The sequence below is a fragment of the Gossypium arboreum genome, chromosome 4 (genome assembly GCF_025698485.1).
Source record: "Gossypium arboreum isolate Shixiya-1 chromosome 4, ASM2569848v2, whole genome shotgun sequence".
Taxonomy (NCBI): domain Eukaryota; kingdom Viridiplantae; phylum Streptophyta; class Magnoliopsida; order Malvales; family Malvaceae; genus Gossypium; species Gossypium arboreum.
The window spans coordinates 656,696-681,557 of record NC_069073.1 but is presented as its reverse complement, the minus strand read 5'-3'; the positions used below and the strand labels follow the sequence as shown (position 1 = coordinate 681,557).

Genomic DNA, 24,862 nt, shown 5'->3' with positions numbered 1-24,862 from the left:
GAGATGGCACGTTTCTGGGAATGAGGTGAGCATTGTTTCTGAATTTTAAGTCCCATCTTTCTTCCATGGAAGCAAGCATCACAGTAATCTTTTTTAACCATAACTCTTCATACAAAAAGCAATACAGAAGCTTGGGCACTAGAAAAGGATACTGCAGGTAGCAAAAAAGAGAAAGACTTGCTAAAAATGGTGGATCAACATAAAAATAGATGCAATCAAAGCATATAATTTTTCAATAATAATTACTAAAATTTTCAATATTTTTTAATTCATGCTGGGAAGTTTAGATTCTATTTTTTTAATGATAATTTACATATAAAAATTCGAATATACATAAAATTACTAATAAAAATTAAAAAATCAATTTTTAGAATTTTAAATAATTTTTATAATTTCTGAACTTTTATACTTTTAAACTCATCTAGAATGAATTTGGACAAAACGTTGTCTAGATTCAAATGAACCTGGAAAATGTATGTCCATATTCATTCCAGATGTATTTTTATTAATTATTTTTAAAAACTTTTTAAAATATTTTTAATTTACTTTTAAATAATTTAGTTTTTATTCTTTCTATATGGCAAGTCATGTGTCGTCTCTTGTTGACTGTTGTCAGTCTCATCAACGCATTTAACAGTTAAATCAATCAATTATTTTTTTTTTTCATTAAGAACTCAATAGATATAAGCATGGTAATAATAGCTGCAAGCTTGACAGTAGAAATCAGAGTGGGATTGAAGCAGTTGTGAGTGAAATTGAAGGAAGGAGGCAACAACCATGACACTACAAATTTACAACTATTCAAAAAAGGGAATAAGAAGAAAAAACAAAGGTGTGGGAAAGAGGGGAAGAGTTAGAAAAGGCTGCAAATGAAGGGAATTTGCTTTTCCCTTGAATGTAGAAAATGGTAGAGGATGAAAATGAAGAAAGGGGAAGGAACCTCATTAACTAAAATGGAAATTAGAATATTTTAATTTTATTTCAAATGGTAGAGTGTTGGAAGCAACAAGTGTGGGATTCCTGCTCTCACATTTCTAATCACACCTTCACTTTCTTCTTCTTGGACAGTTTCTTTCTTTCTTTATTCTCTCCTTCTATTTCCACTCCTCTTTTTATATTATCTTTTTCTCTTTTACAATTTTTGGATTAAATAGTATTATACTTTATTGATTGAGTTTTAGTTCGATTGGCATGAAAATTTTTATTAATGTAAGAGAATGTATATTCGAATGTGTTGAAGTAAATTATCCTCCCATTTATGAGTTTAGGGGGTTATAGCTAAACATCTATTCATAAGTTTAGTTGGGTCAGATCGAGATCCATTTTAAAAAGATTTTCAGGTTTGACCCCAAATTTAGTCCATCTAAACTTCCCCAAATGGCTAATTTTATTGCTCAAAAATAATTAAAAAAAATTATTTAAATTTAGTTATAAAATAATATAAATAGTAAAATAGGTTAGACAAAATCAACCCATGGTTGAAAAATATAAATCCAAACCCTACCTATAGTGGATTGGGTCACCCGACCCATAAACACCTCAATATTTTAATAATCCAAAAGTCAAATTTTATTTTATTTTTATATTTATTTTGTGTACATTAAAAGAAATTTTAGGTGTTTTATAGGCATCGAAAGTTAATTATTAAAAGTTTTTTTGGCTCAGCAGAGAACATGTCCACAAATAACCAACAAAATGGTATAGTGTAATCAAAAAGACCACCAGCAGAGAACATGATAGAGTGCTTCAGCTCACAAGGAAGAGGCTCCAAATAATCTTCACAAGTGATCACCTTCTTTTTGCCTCGTCAATACATGAAAGACCAAAGAAGCCTTGTGGCACATCAACAGTTTCTGCATGCTTGAGGATTTGTTTAAAGATCAAGGTAGCAATATTTACCTTACACCAGTTTTATAAAGGAATACACCCAATCCTTTCCCAATAGTAGCATAATGGGATGATGGCATCTACTTGCACATAGCAAACTTATCCAAAGCCACATAAAATTTGTTCAATAAAGAGCATGGTGTGCATCTCTTCTTCTCCCAAGTGTTACTTGTTTCTCAACAACCATCTTCTACTTCTTTCCCTTTGCAGGGGATGGTGATCTTGTAGGCCTCTTTCCTTCTTCTTGGCGGCTCTTATCATAAGACTGAAAAGAGGCACATCGTCATCTGAATCTTTTTTAATTTTAGAATGTGAGAGACAATAGCAAATGCCCTCACTTGTGGTAGGTGGTGTGGGCACAGATTCAGGAACAACATCTAGTTCTTCTCTAATTCAATTTTAGCCTCAGCATGGACTCTTGTATTTGCTTCCTCTTCTACTTATATACTAGCCTCAAATGCACCAAAGAAGCAACATTTGTTTGAGTCTGAATCAATGTGCAACTCAAGCGACAACTGCCAAAGCTGTAGAAGAGGCCTTCTTCAACCATTCCTGATGACGATATACCCTTGTTAGCCTTTCTGCCTCACACTACAAGAAAGAGGACAAAGACACCTAATCTTCCTTTGATGGCCAAGGATTGTGTTGCGGAGGTGTACAAACATATAGTGTAACACTGCAAACCTAGTTTCGAACTTTGCTCATATCCGAAGCATCACAACGGTCACTTGACAAACCTACTCGATTCATCGTTCATTTATTACACATTAAAATATAAATTTTAAGTATCTATATGTCATTATAAACTTGATTATAAAATAAAATAATTTAACATATCTCAATCAAAAATCGATAAGTTCCAATTTAAAATTTCAAGTAACTAAATTGACCAAATAGTTATAATTAAGAGAATTTATTTATATATATTAGGATTAGGACTAAATTGGGATAACTTATAATGTTGAGGGTTAAATTTTTAAAATTATGACTAAATTGACATAATATATAAAAATTGAGGACTAAATTAGGTAGTTGATTATTTTAAAAGTTTTAAAAGGTGATTGGCCAAGGCAAACTAAGATTTAAACTTAAGTTGTTCAACAACCTTTTAACTTAGTGATAAGTGCATTATATTATGAAGCACGAGGGTTTAGATTCAATATCTCTAAAGCGAAAACCCAAGCTTATATTTTTTCAACATTTATACTGTACTATTCAATCAAAACCTCACATTTATTTATATCAATTTTTTATAAATATATTTATTATATAATTTTATTTTTCATCCACGACATGAGTCTGAGATAATCTAGTAGATGATAATTAAAAAAAAAACACAACTAAAATCATTAAATAAAACAGAAAAGTCCAATGGTATTTGAATTGGATCAGTCGATTGGACCGGTTGAACCTAGAATAAATTGGAGTATCGATCCAGAGAGTCATTAAATTGATTCAACTAAGAATCAATAGACATTTGAACCGATTTTTTTATTTTTTTAATGATTTATTTAATCGAACTGATCGAAATAATTTGACTGACGAATTGATAACTTAACCGATTTGACCATCGGACCAATTCTAAAAATCTCCGAATGTCAAATATTTTTATAAAATTTAAAAAATTTATTATGTTTGGGTTTTTTTTTCACCTTTTTCCTAATATATATTTTTATTTTATTTATGATTAGAATTTATCAATGGTTAAAACTTAAAGCCCGAGTCAACTCGGTTCTGAAGGGTGAAAAACTCAAAAATTATATCAATTAAAGAACCCGGAAGAAAATAATTACTTCCATTTTCACCTAGATCCATCCGCCGTTCACTGATTGAACAAAAGAAAAGCAAGATCCCGCCGTTCACCGGGAAAAATATCAACTGCCTCAATTCACTAGCTCCACCATGAGCTCCCTGGTAATCTTATCTTGTATAAATTTCCATTTTAAAAATTAATTTTTTACAAAATTCTTAGTTTTTGTTTTATTTTAAATTTGTTGAATTTACAGGGGAGTGGAATATTCAGTGGATTTACAAAGCTATGCAAGGGACTAACGGTGATACTAATCGGTGGCCACATTGTTGTTCGGCTTCTCCCTTCTTCTGTTATTTACCTTGCTCTTATTCCGGCCAGGTTTTTTTTCCCATTTCACTTTCTTTTTTCATTTCTTTGATGTTAATTTATCCAATTTCGTTTTAGAAACTTGGGTCGTGATTAGTTTTGGTTTTGGTTGCCGTTTTAGTGAATTACCCAAATAGGATTCAGTAGAATTCGTTGCCAATTAAACAAAATCGAAGAAACCATAGCAGTGGAATTTTTGGGGGGTGTTTATGTAATGATGGGTTGATTCTAGTTTCGATTAACGGTTCATGTTTCGACATACTTGATGAACTGACTTCAGATTTTGCTGTTTGAATGTTTAGATCTGGATTTTGGGATAATGTTAGCATTTTTCTTTAACTTGGATAGTCATCTTTTGATGGGTTTCTTTTTCTAGTTAAGTGAAATGCCTATGCTTTTTTACTCATGTTATTCGGATTTGGGCGACAATGTTTGATCTCAATATGTGTCTGATGCATGTAGTTTTTTCATATATTTGGATGCTCTTATCTGTGAACTCATGTCCGAACAATGACTCGGTTGCTTTTCTTCTACTTTTAACTTATTTTGCAGGACAATCCCTTTTGGTTGGAACCTCATAACAGCTGGTTATATTGAACAATCATTACATGGGGTATGGCCATCTTTTATACTACTATTTATTTTCCCTATCTTCCATTTCTTTTTTGTTTTCAATATAGTTATTCTGATGAGCACTGATTTCTGCAGGTGGTTGTCAGTGTTATCGGTCTTCTTTTCATGGGGAAGTTGCTTGAGCCTATATGGGGTTCTAAGGAGTTCTTGAAGTTCATCTTCATAGTTAACTTTCTAACTTCTGTCTGTGTTTTCACTACTGCTATCGCCTTGTACTACATAACGAGGGAAGAAAATTACCTGTGAGTGCTACGATCCCCCTATGTGTTTAAGAAGCATTTATTCTAAATTACTATGTCTCCTAAGGCCCTTTTCCCTTGTGTTCATTCTTTTTTCCACCATTCTTCTCAATCAAATGTTTGAGAGGTGAAAGAGAATACATGTCAAAATTGAACCACACTTTTCTGTCTTCCTGGACTGATTTGTGGGAATTGGTTTATCTATCTCTAAGTTGTTGAAAACTTAACCTAATTTCGTTGTCATCATATTCTCAACTTCTATGGATCTTGTTATTTAGACACTATTGCAAGTGCCGGGCATGAGTATGTGTTCAATATGGTTATATTTACTTTTAGTTTCAAATTTTCCTTATATTTGGAGGCTCCTTGAAAATGAAGAATCGGTGTGCTTATTCTCTTTTGGTCTTTTGTCTAGTTACATGCCTCTTTCCGGCTTCCATGGGGTGCTGGCGGGCTTCTTGGTTGGCATCAAACAAATTGTACCTGACCAAGAACTGTCTTTGCTGAAAATAAAAGCAAAGGTAAAACTTTATATTGCAAGTGCCATTTGATTGGGTTCAGTGATAAACTTTTCTAACTGGGAATTTGACCACATGCCCTCTGTTTGATGCTTCCTATGCCATGCAGTGGCTGCCATCACTTATGCTGTTGATTTCGATTGCCATAAGTTTCTTCACTCCAGATTCGGCAACATATCTTCCAACCTTGATATTCGGAGCTTATATGGGCTGGATTTACCTCAGATACTTCCAGAGAAAACCTGAAGCAAAGCATAGGGGAGATCCGAGTGAAGATTTTGCATTCTCTACATTCTTCCCTGAATTTCTCAGGTATTATATGGCTTTCTTTTTTGCTTATGAAATAAAATGAGAAGTTTATTTTAATCTCTCTCTCTCTCTCAAGTGTGCCCTTGTGATTTGTTATAGGCCAATCATTGATCCCATCGCATCTGTGTTTCATCGGATGCTTTGTGGAAAATCTGAAGCTTCCACCAATGCTCAGGGTTATACCGTGGGAGGTGCACCATTAATCGGTTCTGACCCCATTGAGGCATCGCGGAGAAGGTACTTTATTTTCTTTTCGTTTTAATTCTGCCATACTCATTGGATTATTGAAGGGTTCTTATCTCTATTGTAATGGACTATCTAATTAATTTTAACATACAATCGAGACACCATGTGTTTGAAAAGAAACTCTTATCATGAATGTGTGCTCTTTTGTTATGTTGAAAAGTAGTTGAACCCTGGTCCAATATAGTGTGGCAAAACTATTTAATGCAAGAGTTGGGTGTGTTATTAGCGAAAAGATATTGTTTACTGCAATCTTAAAATACGAAAGAATGAATTACTTTAAGCCTTCAACCGCATAGACTAAACTCGGGCTACTACTAATTGAAGTAGGATAATTTAGGAACAAATATGAGGGAAGCCAATTCTAGGTTAAAAGTCAAGACAAGCTTGAAGACAAAAGGCTCAAATTCAACCCTGTAGAAAAGCACCATATTACCTGTTTTTTTTTTTAAACCCACTTGACCTCAGCAATGACGATATTAAGCCAAAACCACTGCATTTTTCTTGAGGTGCCCTGTCTGGTACTCGTACGTTACCTGGACATGACCTTCAAAATACATGAAACAATTTAGAAAAAAACTAAACATACCTTGTCCAACCAAGTCCAAGTAACCTAGTTGCTCAGTTTCCTCTCAGACATTTATTGTAATCTGGTTGAGTTTTTTTTTTTTTTTAGTGTTATTGGGAGCTTCTGAAATATCGGTTGTGTAAGATATCAGGTTAAGATAGTAATCATTATCCTTCTTTGCTATAAAACAATGGCATTTTTATGATTGACAAATCGGTTTGTTACCCGTGTGACCTTACAGAGAAAGAGGGGCTAGGGCACTGGAGGAGAGATTGGCAGCTGAGAGGTTGGCTGCAGGAAAGAATTCAGAAGAACCACAGATAGATGAATCTGATAATGTTTGATCTCTCAGAAACGCTACCATTCAACGTCGATGACCACAGAGGTTATACAATCTCTTGAGAAGTAACTTTCTTCTGGAACTCTGCTTGACAGTTTTGTTTTATATACATATATATATGTGTTCTTCTGTGGACTGTGATTCTCATAGTATACAAATTGCTTTTCATTTTTCATTTTTGACCCCTTTTCTTGTTTTTTCTGCATTATATAAAATATATATTTGTATATTATAGAGTAAAAATGGGAAGAAATGCTAGCATTACATAAAAACAGAGGGAAAATTCATTCTCAAATTTAATTGTGTCTTATTTGGGGCTTGCTTGTAAAATTCAAATTTTGTCTAATTTCATTGCATTTTCTTCATATTAGGTCCTTTTTCCCTGTATAAGTCATGTTGTTAAATGTCCTTACCATCTCACGTTCAGGTTAGACCTATATATATATTGAAGTTTTTTCTTCATGTATTTAGAAGATTATATTTAAATATGAATGTTGTAAGTATGTTTTGGATACAGATAGTTTGAAAAAAAAAAAGAAAAAAAAAGAGTCAGCATGGCTTTAATTATTCAAAATTGTATATTGGAATCTCATAAAGTATTGAGTTTATTTTAACAACTCAATATCAGCTTCAAATTTTGTTGATTTAATCATGTTTAAAACCTCACTTAGTACCCCAAAGAGAAATAAATCAAATACTTGTATTGCATCAACACAGCATCATTGTTTTGAATTTACTTTATATTAGGAAGGGCTTGTCTTTCTAATTTTATTTATTTATTTTATTATTCCTTGAATATATATATATATATATATATATATATATATACACCAAGTTAAAATGTAAGTAAAAAGCATAAGGTTTGATATTTTCTTCTTGTATATTTTGCTTTCATTTTCTTTTTGTATCATTCAAATACAAATTTGGACAATGGATCTAATGCTAAGGTTTTCTTCAAACTACGAAATATATAAATATCTTTTAAGAGTTAGGTTACTCGTCTAAACTTAAAGGCACAACAAATACGAATACAAAATTTGGCTAAAAATATTAAGTTTGATAATAAGACTGGGTTCGTTGGCCCAAAGCCTATCTAACTCACTCCATTCTCAATTTTCAATATATTATGCCATACAGGGTAAATCTATAATGTTACAATATAAATATTAAAAATATGTTAAAATTTAATAAAAGAAATATATAATTATTAAATATTAAATAAAAATAAAATATTTGGAAAAAATTACATGAGCTGACATACATAAGATTAGGTAAGCTATTTACAAATACAAAAGAAGATTAGGTAAGCTATTTACAAGTACGAAAGAACTTAGGAAAAAAAATTGAGGCTTATATTTCACGTTATACTAAACATGTCTAAACATATGTATGATATTAGAATTTATTAGAACTTAAATGTTTTAATTAAAATTTTAAATCTAATTAATTATGATTTGCCTAATCAAATGTCAAAAATATGAAAAATAATATAATATAATTAATGAAAAGAAATACATATCATTTTCATTTATAGTAATACAAATTTCTTTTCTCTCCCATAATGCAAATTTTGGTTTAATACCTTACAAATTAGGGGTAAGTAATGTGACTACCAAGACTCGAATCCTAACTTTTTAAGTTGTAAAGATAAAATTTCAACCAATTATTTTGTAGTTTGTTGACGGAATATGTCATTTTAAAGATGTTTATTCTTTAAACCGAAATGAAATCTAGTTTATTGTATTAAATTAATAATAGTATAATTTATTCATGATTCGCGTTGGGTTGATTATTTGTTTAAATCAAATTATAGAGTAAAATTTTAAAATCTAAAATATACTCTAAGCAAAAGTTTCAAAACCAAACTGATGAACAAATTGGTCAAACAACTAGTTCGTATGGTTTGATTGAATAAATATTTTAAAATATTTAAAGAAAAAACAAAAAAATCAATTCAATCGATTTTTTACTTGGTTCAACCGGTCCGTACTAGTTTACGAGTCAGTTGGTTTGATGCTCCTCTCCTAACCGATACCCCTATCAATAACAACCATGATTCTAAGTCTCTACTCTTCGAACATTTGGAATTTAATCCTCCTACGCTTATTTTCAAGAATTTACTCCATGTACTTTTTGGATTTATAAATCTACTTTCAAATTATATATAACCACAAAACATTTTAATTGAAAAGTTAAAAATATTAACTATTTGAACAAATTAATTACATTATAAAAATATAAAGACCAAATTATGTTAGAAATTAAAGTACAGAGATTAAATCTCAAATTTAATCATATTAGAAGGACTAAAACAAAAACTAACCATTTTTATATGTTAGAGATTAAACTATAAGGATTATATCTCTAATTTAAGAATATTAGAAGGACTAAAACTAAAATTAATCACTTTTATAAAATATATAATAAAAAAAAGCATGATGGGTGTGTGCCATATGTCAGCATGGGGAAAATCCTTTGAACCTTATTTATAGGTATAGACGCTTGTTTTACCTTTAGAAGATATGTAACACTTTTCATCCAATCTATTCACTTGCTTTATAACGTTTCTGTTATACATTTATAGTTCATATTTACACTACCAAACCTAAGTACATGTCATCTATGAAATCTAATATATATATATATATATATATATATATATATATTTACCAAAAAGAACTTGCGCTTGTAGCTTAGATTAATGAGGTGATCCAAGTTGAAGTAACGATCCTCGTAAATAGTTCACATACCTTCAATTTACTTTCTTTCACTTATGCGTTTAAACAAATACATTAAGTTACGTGAATAACTTAATAAGTATTCAACTGAATTTAATCTCTCTATTTTATATATATACAATTTAAATAAATTTTATTAACATCTATTTATACAGTTTCTTTCACTTATTATACTTAAACTTTTAATTCATTTTCCAAAACATAAAATTATTTAAATTAACTTTACAATTTATAGTTTTACATTAAAATATCTTATCACCGATTAATTTTCACATTCACATATAAAAAATTTTCTCTTAATTCACATGTTCACTTTTATCTTTGTTTTCACATTTTATTTATTACACATACACTTTTACTTTTACTTTCACATTTCACTTTTGTCGTCCTTAGTGAACCTCAGAACAGTTCAATAATTTCAATACATTGTAAAGATTCAGGCCAAACACGAACTCCTAACCTATAATGGAACTCTAGAAAAAATATACGAGAATTCCAGTAAACACATCACATAACCCATTTCTCCCATCCTAATCCCCTTTGAACCCCACAACACCAGCCCGATTCCCATTCAAACCTGCAACCCCTCTCAACTCTAAAATCATTTCATTATCACATATCGTATATCCTCTGAGCTCATTAAGACATTTATTTACATAACATTTTATTCGTTCATTTTAAATTACATAAGCATATACATATTATTTTAATTTCACACATTCACTTTCGTATAACATACTTGACATATCACATATGCCACTTTGCATCACATTACTTATTCTCTTTGAATTATATAACCACACGCACTGCATCTTCACTTCATACATTAATTCACATGAACATTAACATAACGCATATTTACAATATTTTACACTTTAGATTTTACTTCACTTTCATATAATACTTTGCTTTCAGTAAAACACTTCACTTAAATATTTACATCACTATTTTATCACACTTTGTATTTTTAAACATTTTACAATTTAATTCCTAAATTCATGAAAATTCAATATTTACTTTTATAACACTTCAATATCACTTTTTAACTACATTTGAACCTTTAATCACAATATCTATTTCACATATCAAAATTTATACTTTTTACAATTTAGTCCTCTCTACAGTAATTTCACTATTCTACATTCATTCACTTATCAACAAATAACAAATACATAACTTTTCACTCTTTATAATTTAATCCTTAGTTTCATAAAAGTTCACCGATCGCTAAATTATCACTTTATATACCTTTAATTATATATTCACTATACATGTTCATCTGATTGAATTATTTCATATTAAAATTTAAATACTCAAATATTCAAATTTAAATAAACTAACTTGAATTCAATTAAATACTTACCTATTCTTCACTTGAACTTAACCTTTTCTTTTCAATTCAAAGTTTTCCTTCATTTTTCCCACTTTCTCTCAAATGCATACATATACAAAACATAACCATTCAATTTAGTCACTTTACTCGAAGTTATCATTACCTTAAAATTTTTCGTTAATCCACTACAAAGATATGGGACATAATTAAACTTTTTAACTCTACGAGTAAAATTTAAAAGAAATTGAAATGAATCATTATAAAAATAAATTTTAAATAATGTATTTAATGGAGGTATTAGTGTTTGTCCACTCCTTAATCAATTTTTTTAAATGATCATAAATTTAATTTTAGCAATAACAAAATAATATTATTAATATTCATATATTTAATTACGTAATTTGTTTTTTATTTTTTAAAAATGTTTATTATTGCCTCATACCATGGTGTGACTCAACACATCAAAATTTCGATTGATTAAACTCCACAAAGATTTTATTGATGTACAATTTGAATCAAAACAAGAATATGGATTCCCAATTTCAATTGAGTCCCCCAAAAAAAAAAAAAAAAAGAAGAAGAGAAAATACCAACATTTTGAAGACATTTATTTTGTAATCACAAACAAATTTACCTAAAGACGAATTCATACAAATTCTCAGTATTTATTGCGTAACGAATTATACATGTACCTTTGATCAACTGCTATTTGATATTTCTTCGTAAGTTCCATCAAGAAATTCTTTCACAAAATGGCTTCCCACCAACCCCCATTCTGCCAATCAGCTCTCTAATGTTTTTCCACCAAAATACTGTTCTTGGACCATCTTTCTGTAATCTGGAAAAAATATATCACGGTGAATTTGTTATCAATTCAGTTTACTTTCATAGCATTGCGAAAGTTGTTCATCGATATGTTGTTCGGACTTCTTATTCGTTGGACACTGAAATCCGACACATCTGGATATGAGTATGAAGATATAACTCTCAAATACAAGCAAAATGCCTCTAAAAAAAATCAAATCTATCCATGCCAAAGACATATCATTTCCAATAGTCACAATTGAGTTCGAATAACATAAATTACCTCCACTGACATTTTAAAAGGAAAAAAGAAAAAGGCACCTAGCAAACCCTAGATTTGCAGAATAGATTCTCACAAAATTGGTTGGTTACCTCAGAAATATCTTAGCGCATGTTAGAAGGAGAAATGTTAGAGAGACGTAAGTTCAGTCATTGAAGGAATTGAGAAGCAATAAAATCTGTTGACTGGTACTATCCCAGTTCTTAATAATGCTTCACTGCGTTATTTTCAGTTTTATTTTTCTTCAAATACCTGTGCCCAACACTTATTCTGACATGAACATAGATAGATGACTTCCAAAGATCTTCCAAACACATGGAAAAACTTAATTTAACAGTCACACCTAAGTCTGACTTAGGTATATGCTTCAGCCACAAAGTAAACAACGCTAAACAAAGGTGCGGATGCAGCATTTAAACCAGGGGAAAAACATCGAAATGGGTTTTAGTTCTGTAAACCTCCTTTTTTTTGGCCTTAAACATTTAAAAAGAAAAATCAGAGAGCATATTATGGTTTTGAAATTTTACCTTCCTTATTGTTCCACAGTGCCGCAGCATAGGTATTGAGAGGGCTCTCCGGATTCGGCTCTGCATGTAAGAAAATTGTTAAGAATTAGGTTGGACTAAGAGTTATTTGTTTCATAGATCAAATACATAGGGAAGAACAAGCAAACCTCCTAGGAGACTTTGAACAGACAAAAGAATGGTTCTACAATCATAAGCAGATGACCATTTATCCTGTAATGATAAAAGTGAAGAGTTTTGAGTATTATGAAAAAAAAGGTAATACGAAACTATAACTATAATTCTACTACACAGGTATGCACGACTGCAATTAGAAGAGGTATCAATCCAAGAAAAGGAAACTTCTAGCAAATTTGGTCTATGTCACTTGGACTCAAATGTGAGTAACGGATACAGGTGTGTTCCAACAAGAGCATGTTTAATTTTTCTTAAGTTTTTCCATGTATTTGGAGGATTGTGGAAGATCATATCCTCATATCAGTGTTTAGGTAGGTGTCGGTTTCAGTTGTCAAATACAGGTACTTAAATAAAACTGAAAACTTGAGCCAATATAGAATCCACTTGACAATTAACAGGAAGAATTCTCACATCAACCATCTTAGTACCCTCAAGATAAGTTGTTTCAACTCTTCTTTTTTTGATGTATCCGTGTCCAATGCCCCTATGTCTAACATACATACTGATATAGCTATTCGGTTGTTTCTTCTACGTACATTGAAAAACTCAGAAAATTGTGTCAGAAGCATAACTATATATAACACTCACACTCGAATCTGAGTAAGAGAACACTTAAGGGTAGCTCTATTCAGTCTATAACATCAGCCAATTCTACTTGGTGCAACCACAATTAGAACAAAATGGATTGAAGATTCTCTTTTTTTTAAATCCCATCATTATAATCTTCAAAAGCATATAGTTCTATTAGAAGCTATATACCAAGCAAATTGATACCTGAAGAATGTCAAGGCAAATATTGCCGAACTGATCGACATTAGGATGAAAGCATGTTGTCTCAAACTTTACTTGAGGAGGCTTGAAAGGGTAGTCCAACGGGAAACGCAAGGAAAGTTTGTACGATAAACCCTCGTACATAGTTCCCTCTCCACCCTTGATCGTCCCAATCCATGTAAAAATGCTTTCACCTTCAGGAAAGGCAGACACTCCGAGATCTCCACTGCTCATCTGCAGCAAAAGACAAAATCGGATGTTGAATGAAGAGTGTTCTAAAGAGTTTTTCCTTCATAGGAGTTTCTCCCATGCTACCAACTTGTAGTTTAATCTGTTACTCAATTAAGTCATTTGACTGCATTTCTTTTCTTTTCTCAAATTAAATTGAACATGGTTGCAGGCTTGTTATACATGTAACTTCACATAAATGTGGATGTGTGTGCTAGGTTGCATATCCGCATGCATTCAAGTCTATCAACTTTTTTTTAACCTAAATGTCTAACCCTTACCTAGTGTCACATTAAAATCTATATTTCAAGTTAGACCAATTTATTTTCTAGATATCTATGAGACAAGTGCATTACACTTAATCATACACGAAACTCTTAAGCTTTGGTGGGTATGAAGGATGGAAAGGAGCGAGGATGGAAGATTTGATAATCAAATACCAGAGATTCATAACTACTTTCCTACTTTGTAGCATAGCCTTAACAAAATTTTCCATCCTTACTCCTTTCCATCCTATCCCTAATTTCCAATCAGGAGAAAGTAAAAAGAACCAATGCCATGAAATAAAAAACTAGGAGCCTAGTTCCTTGTATATAAAACCCTTAAAAAAACTATTTCCTTTAGCAACACTGTAAAGACTGGGTTTTGGACATTAGCTCAATTGATACTCGTGCAGGTAAAATGACTCTTAAGGTGGAGGTCCTTGATTCGAACCAAGGAAGATGCACCGTTGGATGACGAAACTTTAAGAGACCTATAGGTTCCCAAAAAGGATAATACTTTTGATATAAGCATACATGAGGGTGACCACCAAAAACAAATACATGCAGGGACGTCCGGAGACACTTGAAACCTGGTCATTATAGACACTCAACCAAGGTTCAATAACAATGTTGATAAACAAACAATCACCATAAATAAAAATCTAGCAAGCCTTGCTTCCACCATAATACACCATTCAATGAAACTAGAAAAAGACGATTCAAATCAACATCAATTGAAACACCAAATAAATAAATGAAATTTCAGAAACAAAACAGTGGAAAAGATTCACATACCATGAGAGCCATTAGTTCCTTTTGGAGCCTGCAAAAATATCATTGTAATAAACCCATATTAATAAAAATAATCCTTTCACAACAGCAGATAGAATAAATTTCTTATCCTGTCCATAATTTTATGAGCAGCCAAACAAATACCTGAAAAATATTAAATAATATAGAAATTTCAAGAACAAAATAAACCATGGTAAGCTGAACTCGGAACGTTTTATAAACACTATGAAACTAAATTAAATTAAACCCAAAAAGGAAAGAGATAAAAAGAAAAGAACTTAAAGCACTCCTTCACTGAATTAAATGTCAAGCTAGAGCCAAAATCCAAAGAGAAATAAAATTTCCCCAGAAAACGGAAACAGAGAAAAAATTAAAGAAAGGAAAAAAAAGAACCAACAAGGAAAGTATTTTATTTCATTTCCAAGAAACAACGGCAAAAAAAGAAGTGAGAATTAAAAAGATTTCTTTTTCTTTTTCTTTTTCTTCGTCAAATTTCCGCGGAAACAATGGGAAAAAGGTGAGAATTAAGAAAAAAAAAGTTGGTGTTTTACGTTACCTTTGAGTAACGGAAGTGGTATCAACGGCGTTGGTAGCGGAAACTGGTTGTTTAGATGCAGCGGCAGCTACACGGTGCCGATGCTGTTGAGGTGAGGTTGATGAATTGTCCACCGTTTGATTTGGCCGGACTTCCATCACGACGATAACGGAGAAAACAACCGATGATATCAACGGTCAGACTTGAATGTCCGAATTTCAAATCAAAATTAAATAATCACTGCCTTTTTCTTTTTAATGAAATGAAATTGTTAATCGCTCAATTGGGAGCCGCATATATTTTCAAAGTTTTCTTTAATTACAAGTAGCTTGTACTCCAACACCTCCACAATAATATTCCCCTCTTCCATTAGCAACAGTGTTCTTATCAATTAAGTTAAGGTATGATAGACATAATCAGTGGTTGAGCTCAGAGGAGCTGACAATGGCCCGGCCTCCTAAAATAAATTTTCTTTCCATTTAAATATTATATAATTTATAAAATTTTTAAATTAATAATAATAAAATTTTATTTTATTATCATAAAATATATAATTTAATTCCACTCTCAAAATTTTTTAATTCCATCATTAAACACAATTATTGTTTTTTAATATTTATAAATTTAAGAAACTTTATTTAAAAATTTATTATGATCATATAAAAGGGATTATTGTTAATATTTTATTTATTTTATGTAAAATATATTATTATTATTATTATTATTATTATTATTATTATTATTATGAAAGAGTTTGTTTTATATTTCAAATTCCTTTTATCATTGAACAAAATAAAATAAAGGAAGGAATCTTATCTCAACTATATATGTAGGTCCATTTAACAGGTGTTTATAACCACTGATTAAAAACTATTTATTAATATTTTAAAATATTCTTGAATTTAATACTACGTTTTTACTGAAAATTTAAAAAAAATCATATACGTGACTTTTATCAGATTTAATGCTCTCGTTTTCTATATGAATAAGTTTTGAGTAATATTCTTTTTGCTTAAGTTCGGTCTGATCTGAATATATTATGTTATAAATATTATATATATATATTAAATACTAATTATATATATTTATATTTATATTAAATTATTAATTAAAAATAATTAAGCTCGTTATCTAAAATCTAAAAAGAATTACCCAATTAAATAATCCAACTCAAAGTATAAAAATATAAAAATTATATTTAAAATAGTAAAATATTTATTATATTTATTTGTATCTTTTAATATAATAAATATTTTAATATATTTTAATATGTTAGAAAACTTTTATGTTAATGTTTTTAGTGCATTATATTTTTTGAATAAATAATAATAATAAATCAAATATAATGGTCGAGTTAGGCTTAGATTTATTTTTTTAAACTAGGTCAGGTTGAACAAAAAAAGATTCATTTTTCAGGTCAAGTTAGACTCAAACTTAAAAAATTTATATATATACTTTATATAGACCCGACTCAACCCATAAACACCTTTAATTATGATACTTTAAAATGATTTAATTCAGAAAAACTCATTGATTATAATAAAGACTACAAATATAATTACAACTAATTAAGCCTAAAACCAGACGCGAAGTTAGGGGGGTTGGCATGGGGCCCGGCCCCCCTAAAATATAAAATTTCATTTTAAGTTCTTAAAATTTTTTAAAAAATTTAAATTAGTAAAGGTAAAATTATATTTTAGCCCTTAAAATTATATAAATTCGATTTAATCCTTTACAAATTATAAAACTATAAACTATAAAAAATTAAAATTTCATCCTCCCCTAAACAATTTTTCTAGCTTCACCCTTGCCTAAAACCCAATTACTAAGTGAAGTTTTAAATACACCTTAATAATTTTATATTTACAAAAAGATAAGCATCCAACTGATGAACCAATAATTGGTCTTCAAATAATGGAGGAATGGAAATGATAAGGTTGGTGGCATGTATTCCTCTTCCACAAATTGATTAATAAATAATTAATGTCAACCAACATATGGCCTTTAGTTTTGCTTCTTTTATATATAAAGAAATGATGGTATTTATAATTAATTAAAATTTTTAGTTGGAGTTTTGGTTGCCCTTCAAATGTCTTACTAAGATTGCTGCAATTATCCCTCCATGCAAGGATCGACTGGGTTGGAGATGGCATAAACTAAAGCTGTTCACAGTCAAGTCCGCATATGAAGCAACTGTGCCTATAGTTGCAGTTGATGACTTGGTTGGAAGCAACTGTGGCTATATGTTAACTTGACCAGACCCGGATATTTCTTTGATAATGTTGATGATTGGGATATATTCTTTGCTGTCATGCTATGGAAGATCAGGAGGAATGCTATGGTTTTCTCTGAAGAATTTACTGATACGAGTAGTTTCTTTGCTAGATGCATTTGGTACAAAGATGAAACTCGATTGGAGAGTAGCAGCTTAGGGAATCAGGTGTGGAGAGACATCTCATGGAGTGCGCCACCAATGGGTGTTTCAAAGGTTAATGTAGATGGTGCTTATAGTGCAGGGACCTCGAGGACTCTGCTGCTGGTACTTGGCTGTGGGGCCTTGCACACAACATTGGTTGTTGCAATAAGTATGAAGCGAGCTGTCGGGTGTGCTTAATAGGCTGGTGCAGGCTTGGACTTATGGATGCAGGAACTAGATTGTGTGGAGATTGTGCAGCAACTTCGCCATTTAAATCAGCCACATACAACCATTAGAGCTATTGGGGAGATGCTTCAACGAGATTGGGATGTGACCATAACCCATGTGTACCGGGAAAGTAAAAGAGCAACAGATAACCTAGCGAAGTATGTTGCTAGGTTACCTTTTGGAATCTTCTCCTTTCCACCCGATGCTACGGGGCTACCTATTCCTAGCCTAATTCATATATAATGCTACAGTGATTCAAGGACTAGTGGAGGAGTAACATTCCACTCTTCAGGTCAATTAAGGTCTATAGGTACAGTGATAGAAGAGGTTAAAAGATTCAAATATAGCTAGCAGGGCCAAATTACTTCAGATTGCAGTGATTCAATACTGATTTTACATATCTAAAGTGCTATACGACATGTGGTATAGGTCATGAGAGAAGAGAAAAGTTATTTAGTTATTATTTATTTAGACGATCGAACTGGGTCACAATTATTTTTATTGTCTAACAGTTTTTTTTAATAATAATTGCATGTCAAATGTAAAAAAATATTTACCCTATTAACATCTACTTATTAAGCAAATTTTAAATAAAAATAATTATAATAATTATTTATTTATTATTCATTTCTCTAATTTTATTATTCAATAATAAAATTAAAGCGCTATAAAATTATAATTTTAATTATCCACTACATCATCCATGGTCCTTTTCATTATTTAATGATATTTTATCAATTTTTTCATGTCATTGATACATCATTGGTATTTTTTTACCTAGTAAATTTTTTTACCCAGAACTCAAAATTAGGGTTTAGGGTTTGGGGTTCAAGGTTTAGATTTGAAGTTCAAGATACAAAGTAAAAAAAAAAAAAACTAAAATTATGTATCAAAGACATGAAAAAGTTGATGAAATATTATTAAATAATTAGAAAGGATTATGAATGATGTGGTGGAAATGGTCCATAAAATAATTTCTCCTAAAATTGACAAATTACGAGGCAAAGCGATATCCATTGTTGTCTCAACAGAAATAACTAGCAAAAGTTAAATTGAAACAATGTGAAGTGAAGTGGGGACGAATGCATCCAATATCCATAGAGGTAATAGTAGTTGCTATATTATACTTCCTGAAATGGAGCTAAGTATATATACCAAATGTGGTTTTCAATGAGATGAGGTTAAGAATACCAAATGTAGAGCGAAATGGATCTAACAACATCTACCTCAGTTGTTCTACTATCATTCCTTTATGTATTTGAAGTAATGTTGATTCATTAATTAAATTTAAAATTAAAAAAAAATTGTTCTCATAAATTTCAATTTTATAAAGGGATGCATCCTTCAAATTATATTTAAACTTTGATTTATTGTACAATTTGATACATAAATTTTGATTTGATGTAATTATAGATATGAAACTTTGATGTGATTCAAATGTATAAATATAAAACGATACTATATAAAAATTATATTAATAATTTGTGAGAATCAAGTCAAATTAAAATTTTATGTAAAAAAAAATTGCACAAAATTAAATTTATATATATAATTTCACATTAAACCAAAGTACATTGTGGATTCGACAAATCAGTTCGAATCATTTCTTCTCGAGCGAGAAAATCGACGAAGCAATGTCGATTTCATGTTGTGTTCGTGTCGCCTGAGCCATCGCAGCTCTTTGCAAAGAGTTGGATTCTTCAAATGTTGTATCAACTTGAGCAATTTCCTTATGTAGTGATCTATCATCAACATCATCTTTGATTCCATGCTGTCTCGGGGAGTGGAGTACCAATCGATTGTTCTCAGTGATTGAAAGTCTGGGAGATGTCGGATAACTTTCAACGCTTCGTGGATAATTATGAAGAAGATGAACTGGAGACATCCCATGAGTTGGAGTCGCAGGCCTGCTTGAAAGCGGCGTGGTGTTTTGAGAATGTGACTGTTTGTTTTGTTTAGTGTGTTTCTTCGCTTGTTGATGCCAGTTTCTCAGTGCAGTGGCGACCCTTTCGTTAAAGATCGTCGGTCTCATGTTGGATCCCATCTGTGGAAAAAAATTTAAGTTAAATCTACTTTTTCTTTGATTTGCATTCAATTTTCCTGCTAGATTCGAGCAACGTTATTACCTGAGTCACCAAAGCATAGAGAGGAAGAGTCACGTAGCTACAAATGAACTGTGTAACGACCCTGAAAAATTGCAGATTTATCAGCAACCTCATCACTTTCTCAAATCAATAATCTTAACCTAAAAAGATTACTTGAAATGTTTCAAACTCACCCCATTGAGATTCTAATGATGATATCTTCAAGATGCTCATGGTAGCAAGATCTTATGCTGAATTCATACTGGAAAAAAAGACGATTAATTAAACAGTTGGGATATAATAAAAAGTTACAAGTAGGGATTGCTTACCGTGCTCCACACGAAAAAGGCCAGTTGAAATGCATTCTGCAGAGAAAATCAAGAATCAACATATGATAGTTACAATGATGATGACGACAACGAGGACGAAGAAGAAGAATTATTACCGTAAATACAACAAGGTGAATGAGAAAAAGAAGGAAGCGGGGACGACCGAACCAGAAGAGGTCATCGCCGGGTCGAACCAACGGTGCACCCTTCACTACACCTCCTCTATCTTGAATACTTACACCAAGTTCCGTTATGATCACTTGTAGCTTGGTTCCTACCATTAGAACTACCTGCAAAATCTCCCCCAATTTCAGCTATATAATTCCATCCTATTTCTTTCTCAATCACATATATGGCATTGTACTTACGATTAAAGGGACAAAGGGCAGCCACAAATAAGAGTACCATCCTGTTGATTAAGAGAAAATTGTTTTCTAGTCATCAATATGCATTTGAAGTAATTAAACCAATAACCCAAATCGGCTTCGTCTTCGTCTCCCATCTTAATTTTATTGGAAGACTTACCATGTGTATAGGCAAGTAAGAAGAGGACAGCAATGAACCAAATAATTGGGCTGCAAATGCAATAAAATTGAGAAGAGTGAAGTGAGTTATATTTGGATATAAATATGGAGATATGATATCTTTAAGATTTGTTTAGTATAAAATATTTTTTTTAAAAAAAGACTCCTATTTGCAATTAACAGTAAAAAGAGAAATTATTTAATGGATCTTTTTCACTACATTATTTATGGTCCTTGTAATTTTTTTACTTGAACCCCAAACCTAAAATGCTGAATTCTAAAACTGAATCTTGAACCCTGAACCCAAACACTAAATTCGAAACCTGAATCTTGAACCTCAGACCTTGAATCCCGAATAAAAAACTCAAACCCCAAACTCGAGAGTTCGGGGTTTGAGGTTCATGATTCGAGATTCAAAATTTATGATTTATGATTTAAAGTTTAGGATTTAAGATTCAGAGGTCAAGGTTATCTTGAACCTCGAACTCCGAACCTGAACCTTGAACCCTGAACTAAAAACTCAAACCCTAAACTTGAGGGTTCAAGGTTTGAAGTTCATGATTCGAGGTTCGATATTTAAGATTTAGGGTTCAAGGTTTAGGCTTGAACCTCAACCCCCGAACCTTGAACCCTAAACCTCGAATCTCAAACCAAAAATCTAAACCCCGAACTCGAGGGTTCGATGTTTGAGGTTCATGATTCGAGGTTCGAGATTTACAATTTAAGATTCAAGGTTCAAGGTTCAGGATTCAAGATTCAGATATCAAGGTTTAAGGTCAGAGTTTAAAGTTTAGATTTTGGGGTTTAAGGTTTCAGATAAAAAAAATATTAAAATTTTGTATCAAACATGAAAAAAATTACTAAAATATCATTAAATAATTAAAAATAAATAATAGATGATGTGATAGGAAGGGTCCATAAAATAATTTCTCATACTAAAACTGTACAAACCTTATCCCAACCACTACTTTAAAATCATCTTCTAATGATCTCTTGATGTACTTTTGAAAATCAAATTTGGTTTCATTTGCAGGTGCCAAATGTGCCTGCATTCATATTATTGGACATTGAAGTTTGAATTAGCACCATATACTTGGAAACCATTTGCATAATATCAACATTCCATGGCTGAGCTTACCATGATAAATCCATGCCTCAATGTCAAGTAATCAACTTTTGTTACTGATCCAAAAAATTGTCTAAAGAAACACATCTGAGAATGAATAAATAAGTAAATTAGAATTCAGACACCATGATCAAACTTGAAAAACTCTGCTATTAAATTAAACTGGATTGATACAAGGATTACTTACAATCCAAAGGGTTAAGGTTGAACGACTCCAACAGTTCAAATGTCTTCGTCCGAATGAAGTATCCCTTGCAAATCTGAATCTCTCAGGATCTGCATTCCAAAATATTAACTTCATTCAACTAATAAAGAAATATATGAAAGTTGTCGATTGAGTCTTCGCTCAATTGGCATTGGTATTGTTATTAGTGTAAGAGGATGTGGGTTTGAGTGTGCTGAACTGCATATTCGAGGAAAGAGTAGATATTGGGAAAGCTTAACAATTTTCCAAGTCAAAAGGAAGAAAAAATACCATTGTAGTATTGATATTCAATTGTCTTTGTCTCATTTTCCCAGGATTTCCATTTCCTCATCTGCAGTCCAATGAATTATTAAAAAAAATGTGTAAAAAATTGAAAATTTTCACATAATAGATATTACCTTAGTTCTTCCCAAAGCATAGATGATGATGCAGTAGAGGATATGACAAACTGCTAACATAAAGATGAATATATGGAGTTGATGGATACCATAAGCTGATACAAGTGCTATTTTACCCTGCAACCAAATATTTAGTTTCCAATAAGATTTGTGCATTCAATATCTAAAAATGATGCTTAGAATATAAACTTGCCTTTTCTTGACATTTATCATAATTAGAAGTTGCAAGACTGCGTCTTGGAATATAAGTGGTGCCATCATCATCATCATCATCGGAGAATTCAACAAGTTTTCTACCAAAAATTTGACCATATTTGTGAGCCTCAGCTTGTCGATCACATGGATGCCATGTGTTTGCTATGTTTCTTGGTATGCAAATATCAGAGATGAGACTTTGAGTTACTGTTAGCAGTAATGATATAAATCCCATAAGCATAAGCTCTACACAAGAAAAGAAAAGGTTATATTTTTCAGCATTTTTTTTTTTAGTTTAAAATTGAAAAAAACAAAAAAACCCATATAGAAATTAAAGTTACCTGCTTTAACCTTCTCAAGTGCTTCATAAAGAGCTGTTTTGTGTCTTTTCTTGAACCACTGTATTTAAAAACATATTATTCATGGAACCTAAGTATTGGAATGGTAATAGTATGGGGTATGGTGTGTGTTGACAGACACATGCTTCTATGAATGGAGTGTGAGTGAGTAGTAAAAGAACATATAAAACATTAAACCAACCTTCCCAAGCATATGAATGGCATGTTCAATGATGATAGAAATGACAACCAAGACAAGACACACCACTGCAACAGCCCATGTCGGTGTCTGTTCCAATGAGCGTGCTTTATTTGTGGCATCCGCCATGCTTTTGTTGTTCAATTCTGTGTGTTTTTTTCAAGTAAAAAGCAAAGTGTTCGCAAGTAAGAATGAAAAGATGACGAAGCTGAGAGAAAATATAAGAGAAAGTTGAAGGAAAATATTAATAATGAAATGTAGGAGAAAAGGAGGAGTTAATTTATAGAGAGTTAAGTTTGGGTGAATGGAATGCAAAGTCAATAAACTCCTTACCAAAAGTTATGACTTTGACTTTTGCCTAGGAGAGATGTCTTGTTCTTGTGGTGACTCAATCACAACCACTTATCATAGCCACCTTCACTAATTAACAAAACAAAAAATACAAATTGGAATGATAGATGGAGTCGTTTGAAAAAATTTTGAGTTAATTGAGTCAATGAATTTTATTTTATCATATTAACTTGATTTGAGTGAAATGAAATTCAAGTCGAGTTAAATTTAAAAATTAAGACATTGATACAATATAATTAATTAACTTTTTAAGTACCAAAATTATTATTTTAGAAAATTTTAAATTTTTAATTTTCTTTATATAGTCTTTAGAATTTATTTTAAAAATTTTATAATTTTTAAAATATAAATTTTGAAATTTTTATAAATATTTTGAATTTTAAAAATTATTTTGGATTTTTTGTAATTTTTGTTGAAAGAGACACAAATTTGCTTGTTTTCAAAATTGATAGGGACCAAAGGGGTATTTGTACCAATTTGTTATTCAAGTTATTGTAATTGTAAAATTCAACTCGGCTCGAACTCAAAACTCGAATTATTTATTCGAGTTGACTTGAAAAAATTGAATAACTCAATTCAATCAGCTTAAAATTCAATTTTTTTTTTAATTGAATCAAATTTTGCTCATCCCTAATTACAAATAAATAACATAGAGCCGTAGGTAATTAAATTATTCCGATTGGGTCTTGACTTAAATAGTATTAGCATTATTGTTAGTGCGGAATGAAATGGATTCAAACGTGCTAAAATGAGTTTATATTTTTATTTAAAGGTTAGAAAGGTAATATCAAAATTGACTAAATTGTTCTAAAAATAATAAATGATTGAGTAATTTTAACCCAATTGTTGGATAAGGTTATTTACTATTTACTATTGAAATTTTTACATGAAAAATAATTGCAAGTAAAAGAATCTTCACTTTATAAGAAAATAAGAATGGAGTCTATCTTTATCACCTTTAACTGTGACATAGTAAATAATTTTATTTTTTTAACGATATAAAAATAAATATATTTTAAATAATAAAATTAATTTAATCGAAAGCATTATATAAAAATTATTTTTATAAAAGATACTATGTAACAGTTCTGAATTATCTTTATTTACTTGAAATTTATTTTAAAAATATTTATAAAAATAAAGTTCAAATAATCTCCAAAAACCATAA

At 30.9% G+C, this 24,862-nt stretch overlaps 4 protein-coding genes and 1 long non-coding RNA gene across 6 annotated transcripts; 3 read left to right on the top strand and 2 right to left on the bottom strand.

Moving 5' to 3' along the window:
* The first annotated feature begins 1,632 nt into the window (after window positions 1-1,632).
* LOC128291444 (uncharacterized) lies at window positions 1,633-2,357 on the top strand. The gene is made up of 2 exons (XR_008281232.1): window positions 1,633-1,885; window positions 2,098-2,357. It is a non-coding gene; the product is annotated as an uncharacterized LOC128291444 (long non-coding RNA).
* A 1,235-nt stretch (window positions 2,358-3,592) lies between these two features.
* On the top strand, window positions 3,593-7,221 carry LOC108459229 (rhomboid-like protein 19). Its single transcript, XM_053026675.1, has 8 exons — window positions 3,593-3,801; window positions 3,894-4,018; window positions 4,559-4,619; window positions 4,715-4,881; window positions 5,294-5,399; window positions 5,506-5,708; window positions 5,805-5,942; window positions 6,758-7,221. The coding sequence occupies exons 1-8, from the start codon at window positions 3,790-3,792 to the stop codon at window positions 6,858-6,860; spliced, it is 915 nt and encodes a 304-aa protein (XP_052882635.1). The 5' UTR covers window positions 3,593-3,789; the 3' UTR covers window positions 6,861-7,221.
* Window positions 7,222-11,514: 4,293 nt separating this feature from the next.
* Window positions 11,515-15,759, bottom strand: LOC108458184 (uncharacterized). The gene is made up of 6 exons (XM_017757479.2): window positions 15,323-15,759; window positions 14,770-14,797; window positions 13,487-13,717; window positions 12,685-12,748; window positions 12,539-12,598; window positions 11,515-11,765 (listed from the first exon to the last, which is right to left on the bottom strand). The coding sequence occupies exons 1-6, from the start codon at window positions 15,457-15,459 to the stop codon at window positions 11,710-11,712; spliced, it is 576 nt and encodes a 191-aa protein (XP_017612968.1). The 5' UTR covers window positions 15,460-15,759; the 3' UTR covers window positions 11,515-11,709.
* A 1,464-nt stretch (window positions 15,760-17,223) lies between these two features.
* LOC108459228 (uncharacterized) lies at window positions 17,224-18,188 on the top strand. Its single transcript, XM_017758577.1, has 3 exons — window positions 17,224-17,237; window positions 17,561-17,840; window positions 17,949-18,188. The coding sequence occupies exons 1-3, from the start codon at window positions 17,224-17,226 to the stop codon at window positions 18,186-18,188; spliced, it is 534 nt and encodes a 177-aa protein (XP_017614066.1).
* Window positions 18,189-19,420: 1,232 nt separating this feature from the next.
* Window positions 19,421-23,548, bottom strand: LOC108458163 (MLO-like protein 12). 2 transcript variants are annotated; one of them, XM_053027188.1, is made up of 15 exons: window positions 23,347-23,548; window positions 23,148-23,205; window positions 22,805-23,052; window positions 22,612-22,728; window positions 22,484-22,544; window positions 22,196-22,284; window positions 22,021-22,095; window positions 21,834-21,928; window positions 20,884-20,933; window positions 20,723-20,767; window positions 20,475-20,644; window positions 20,342-20,394; window positions 20,224-20,280; window positions 20,072-20,132; window positions 19,421-19,989 (listed from the first exon to the last, which is right to left on the bottom strand). In XM_053027188.1, exons 1-15 carry the CDS (start codon window positions 23,470-23,472, stop codon window positions 19,546-19,548), a joined length of 1,749 nt encoding a protein of 582 aa, XP_052883148.1. In that variant the 5' UTR covers window positions 23,473-23,548; the 3' UTR covers window positions 19,421-19,545. The 2 variants fall into 2 exon arrangements, with proteins under 2 accessions (XP_052883148.1, XP_017612941.2); XM_017757452.2 differs by having other exon boundaries at window positions 20,224-20,291; window positions 20,359-20,394.
* Window positions 23,549-24,862: the final 1,314 nt, after the last annotated feature.

Excerpts from the sequence above, each read along its gene's own strand:
- LOC108459229 (XM_053026675.1), top strand. Across the intron at positions 4,620-4,714 it reads TTGAACAATCATTACATGGG|GTGGTTGTCAGTGTTATCGG; the intron begins GTATGGCCATCT and ends TGATTTCTGCAG. Across the intron at positions 5,400-5,505 it reads TGCTGAAAATAAAAGCAAAG|TGGCTGCCATCACTTATGCT; the intron begins GTAAAACTTTAT and ends TATGCCATGCAG.
- LOC108459228 (XM_017758577.1), top strand. Across the intron at positions 17,841-17,948 it reads CCTCGAGGACTCTGCTGCTG|GAACTAGATTGTGTGGAGAT; the intron begins GTACTTGGCTGT and ends TTATGGATGCAG.
- LOC108458184 (XM_017757479.2), bottom strand. The coding sequence starts at position 15,459 with ATGGAAGTCCGGCCAAATCAAACGGTGGACAATTCATCAACCTCACCT. Across the intron at positions 14,798-15,322 it reads ACCACTTCCGTTACTCAAAG|GCTCCAAAAGGAACTAATGG; the intron begins GTAACGTAAAAC and ends ATATTTTTGCAG. Across the intron at positions 11,766-12,538 it reads ACTGTGGAACAATAAGGAAG|ATTACAGAAAGATGGTCCAA; the intron begins GTAAAATTTCAA and ends TATTTTTTCCAG.
- LOC108458163 (XM_053027188.1), bottom strand. The coding sequence starts at position 23,472 with ATGGCGGATGCCACAAATAAAGCACGCTCATTGGAACAGACACCGACA. Across the intron at positions 20,768-20,883 it reads CTTACTTGCCTATACACATG|GATGGTACTCTTATTTGTGG; the intron begins GTAAGTCTTCCA and ends CTTAATCAACAG. Across the intron at positions 19,990-20,071 it reads TCTATGCTTTGGTGACTCAG|ATGGGATCCAACATGAGACC; the intron begins GTAATAACGTTG and ends TTTTTTCCACAG.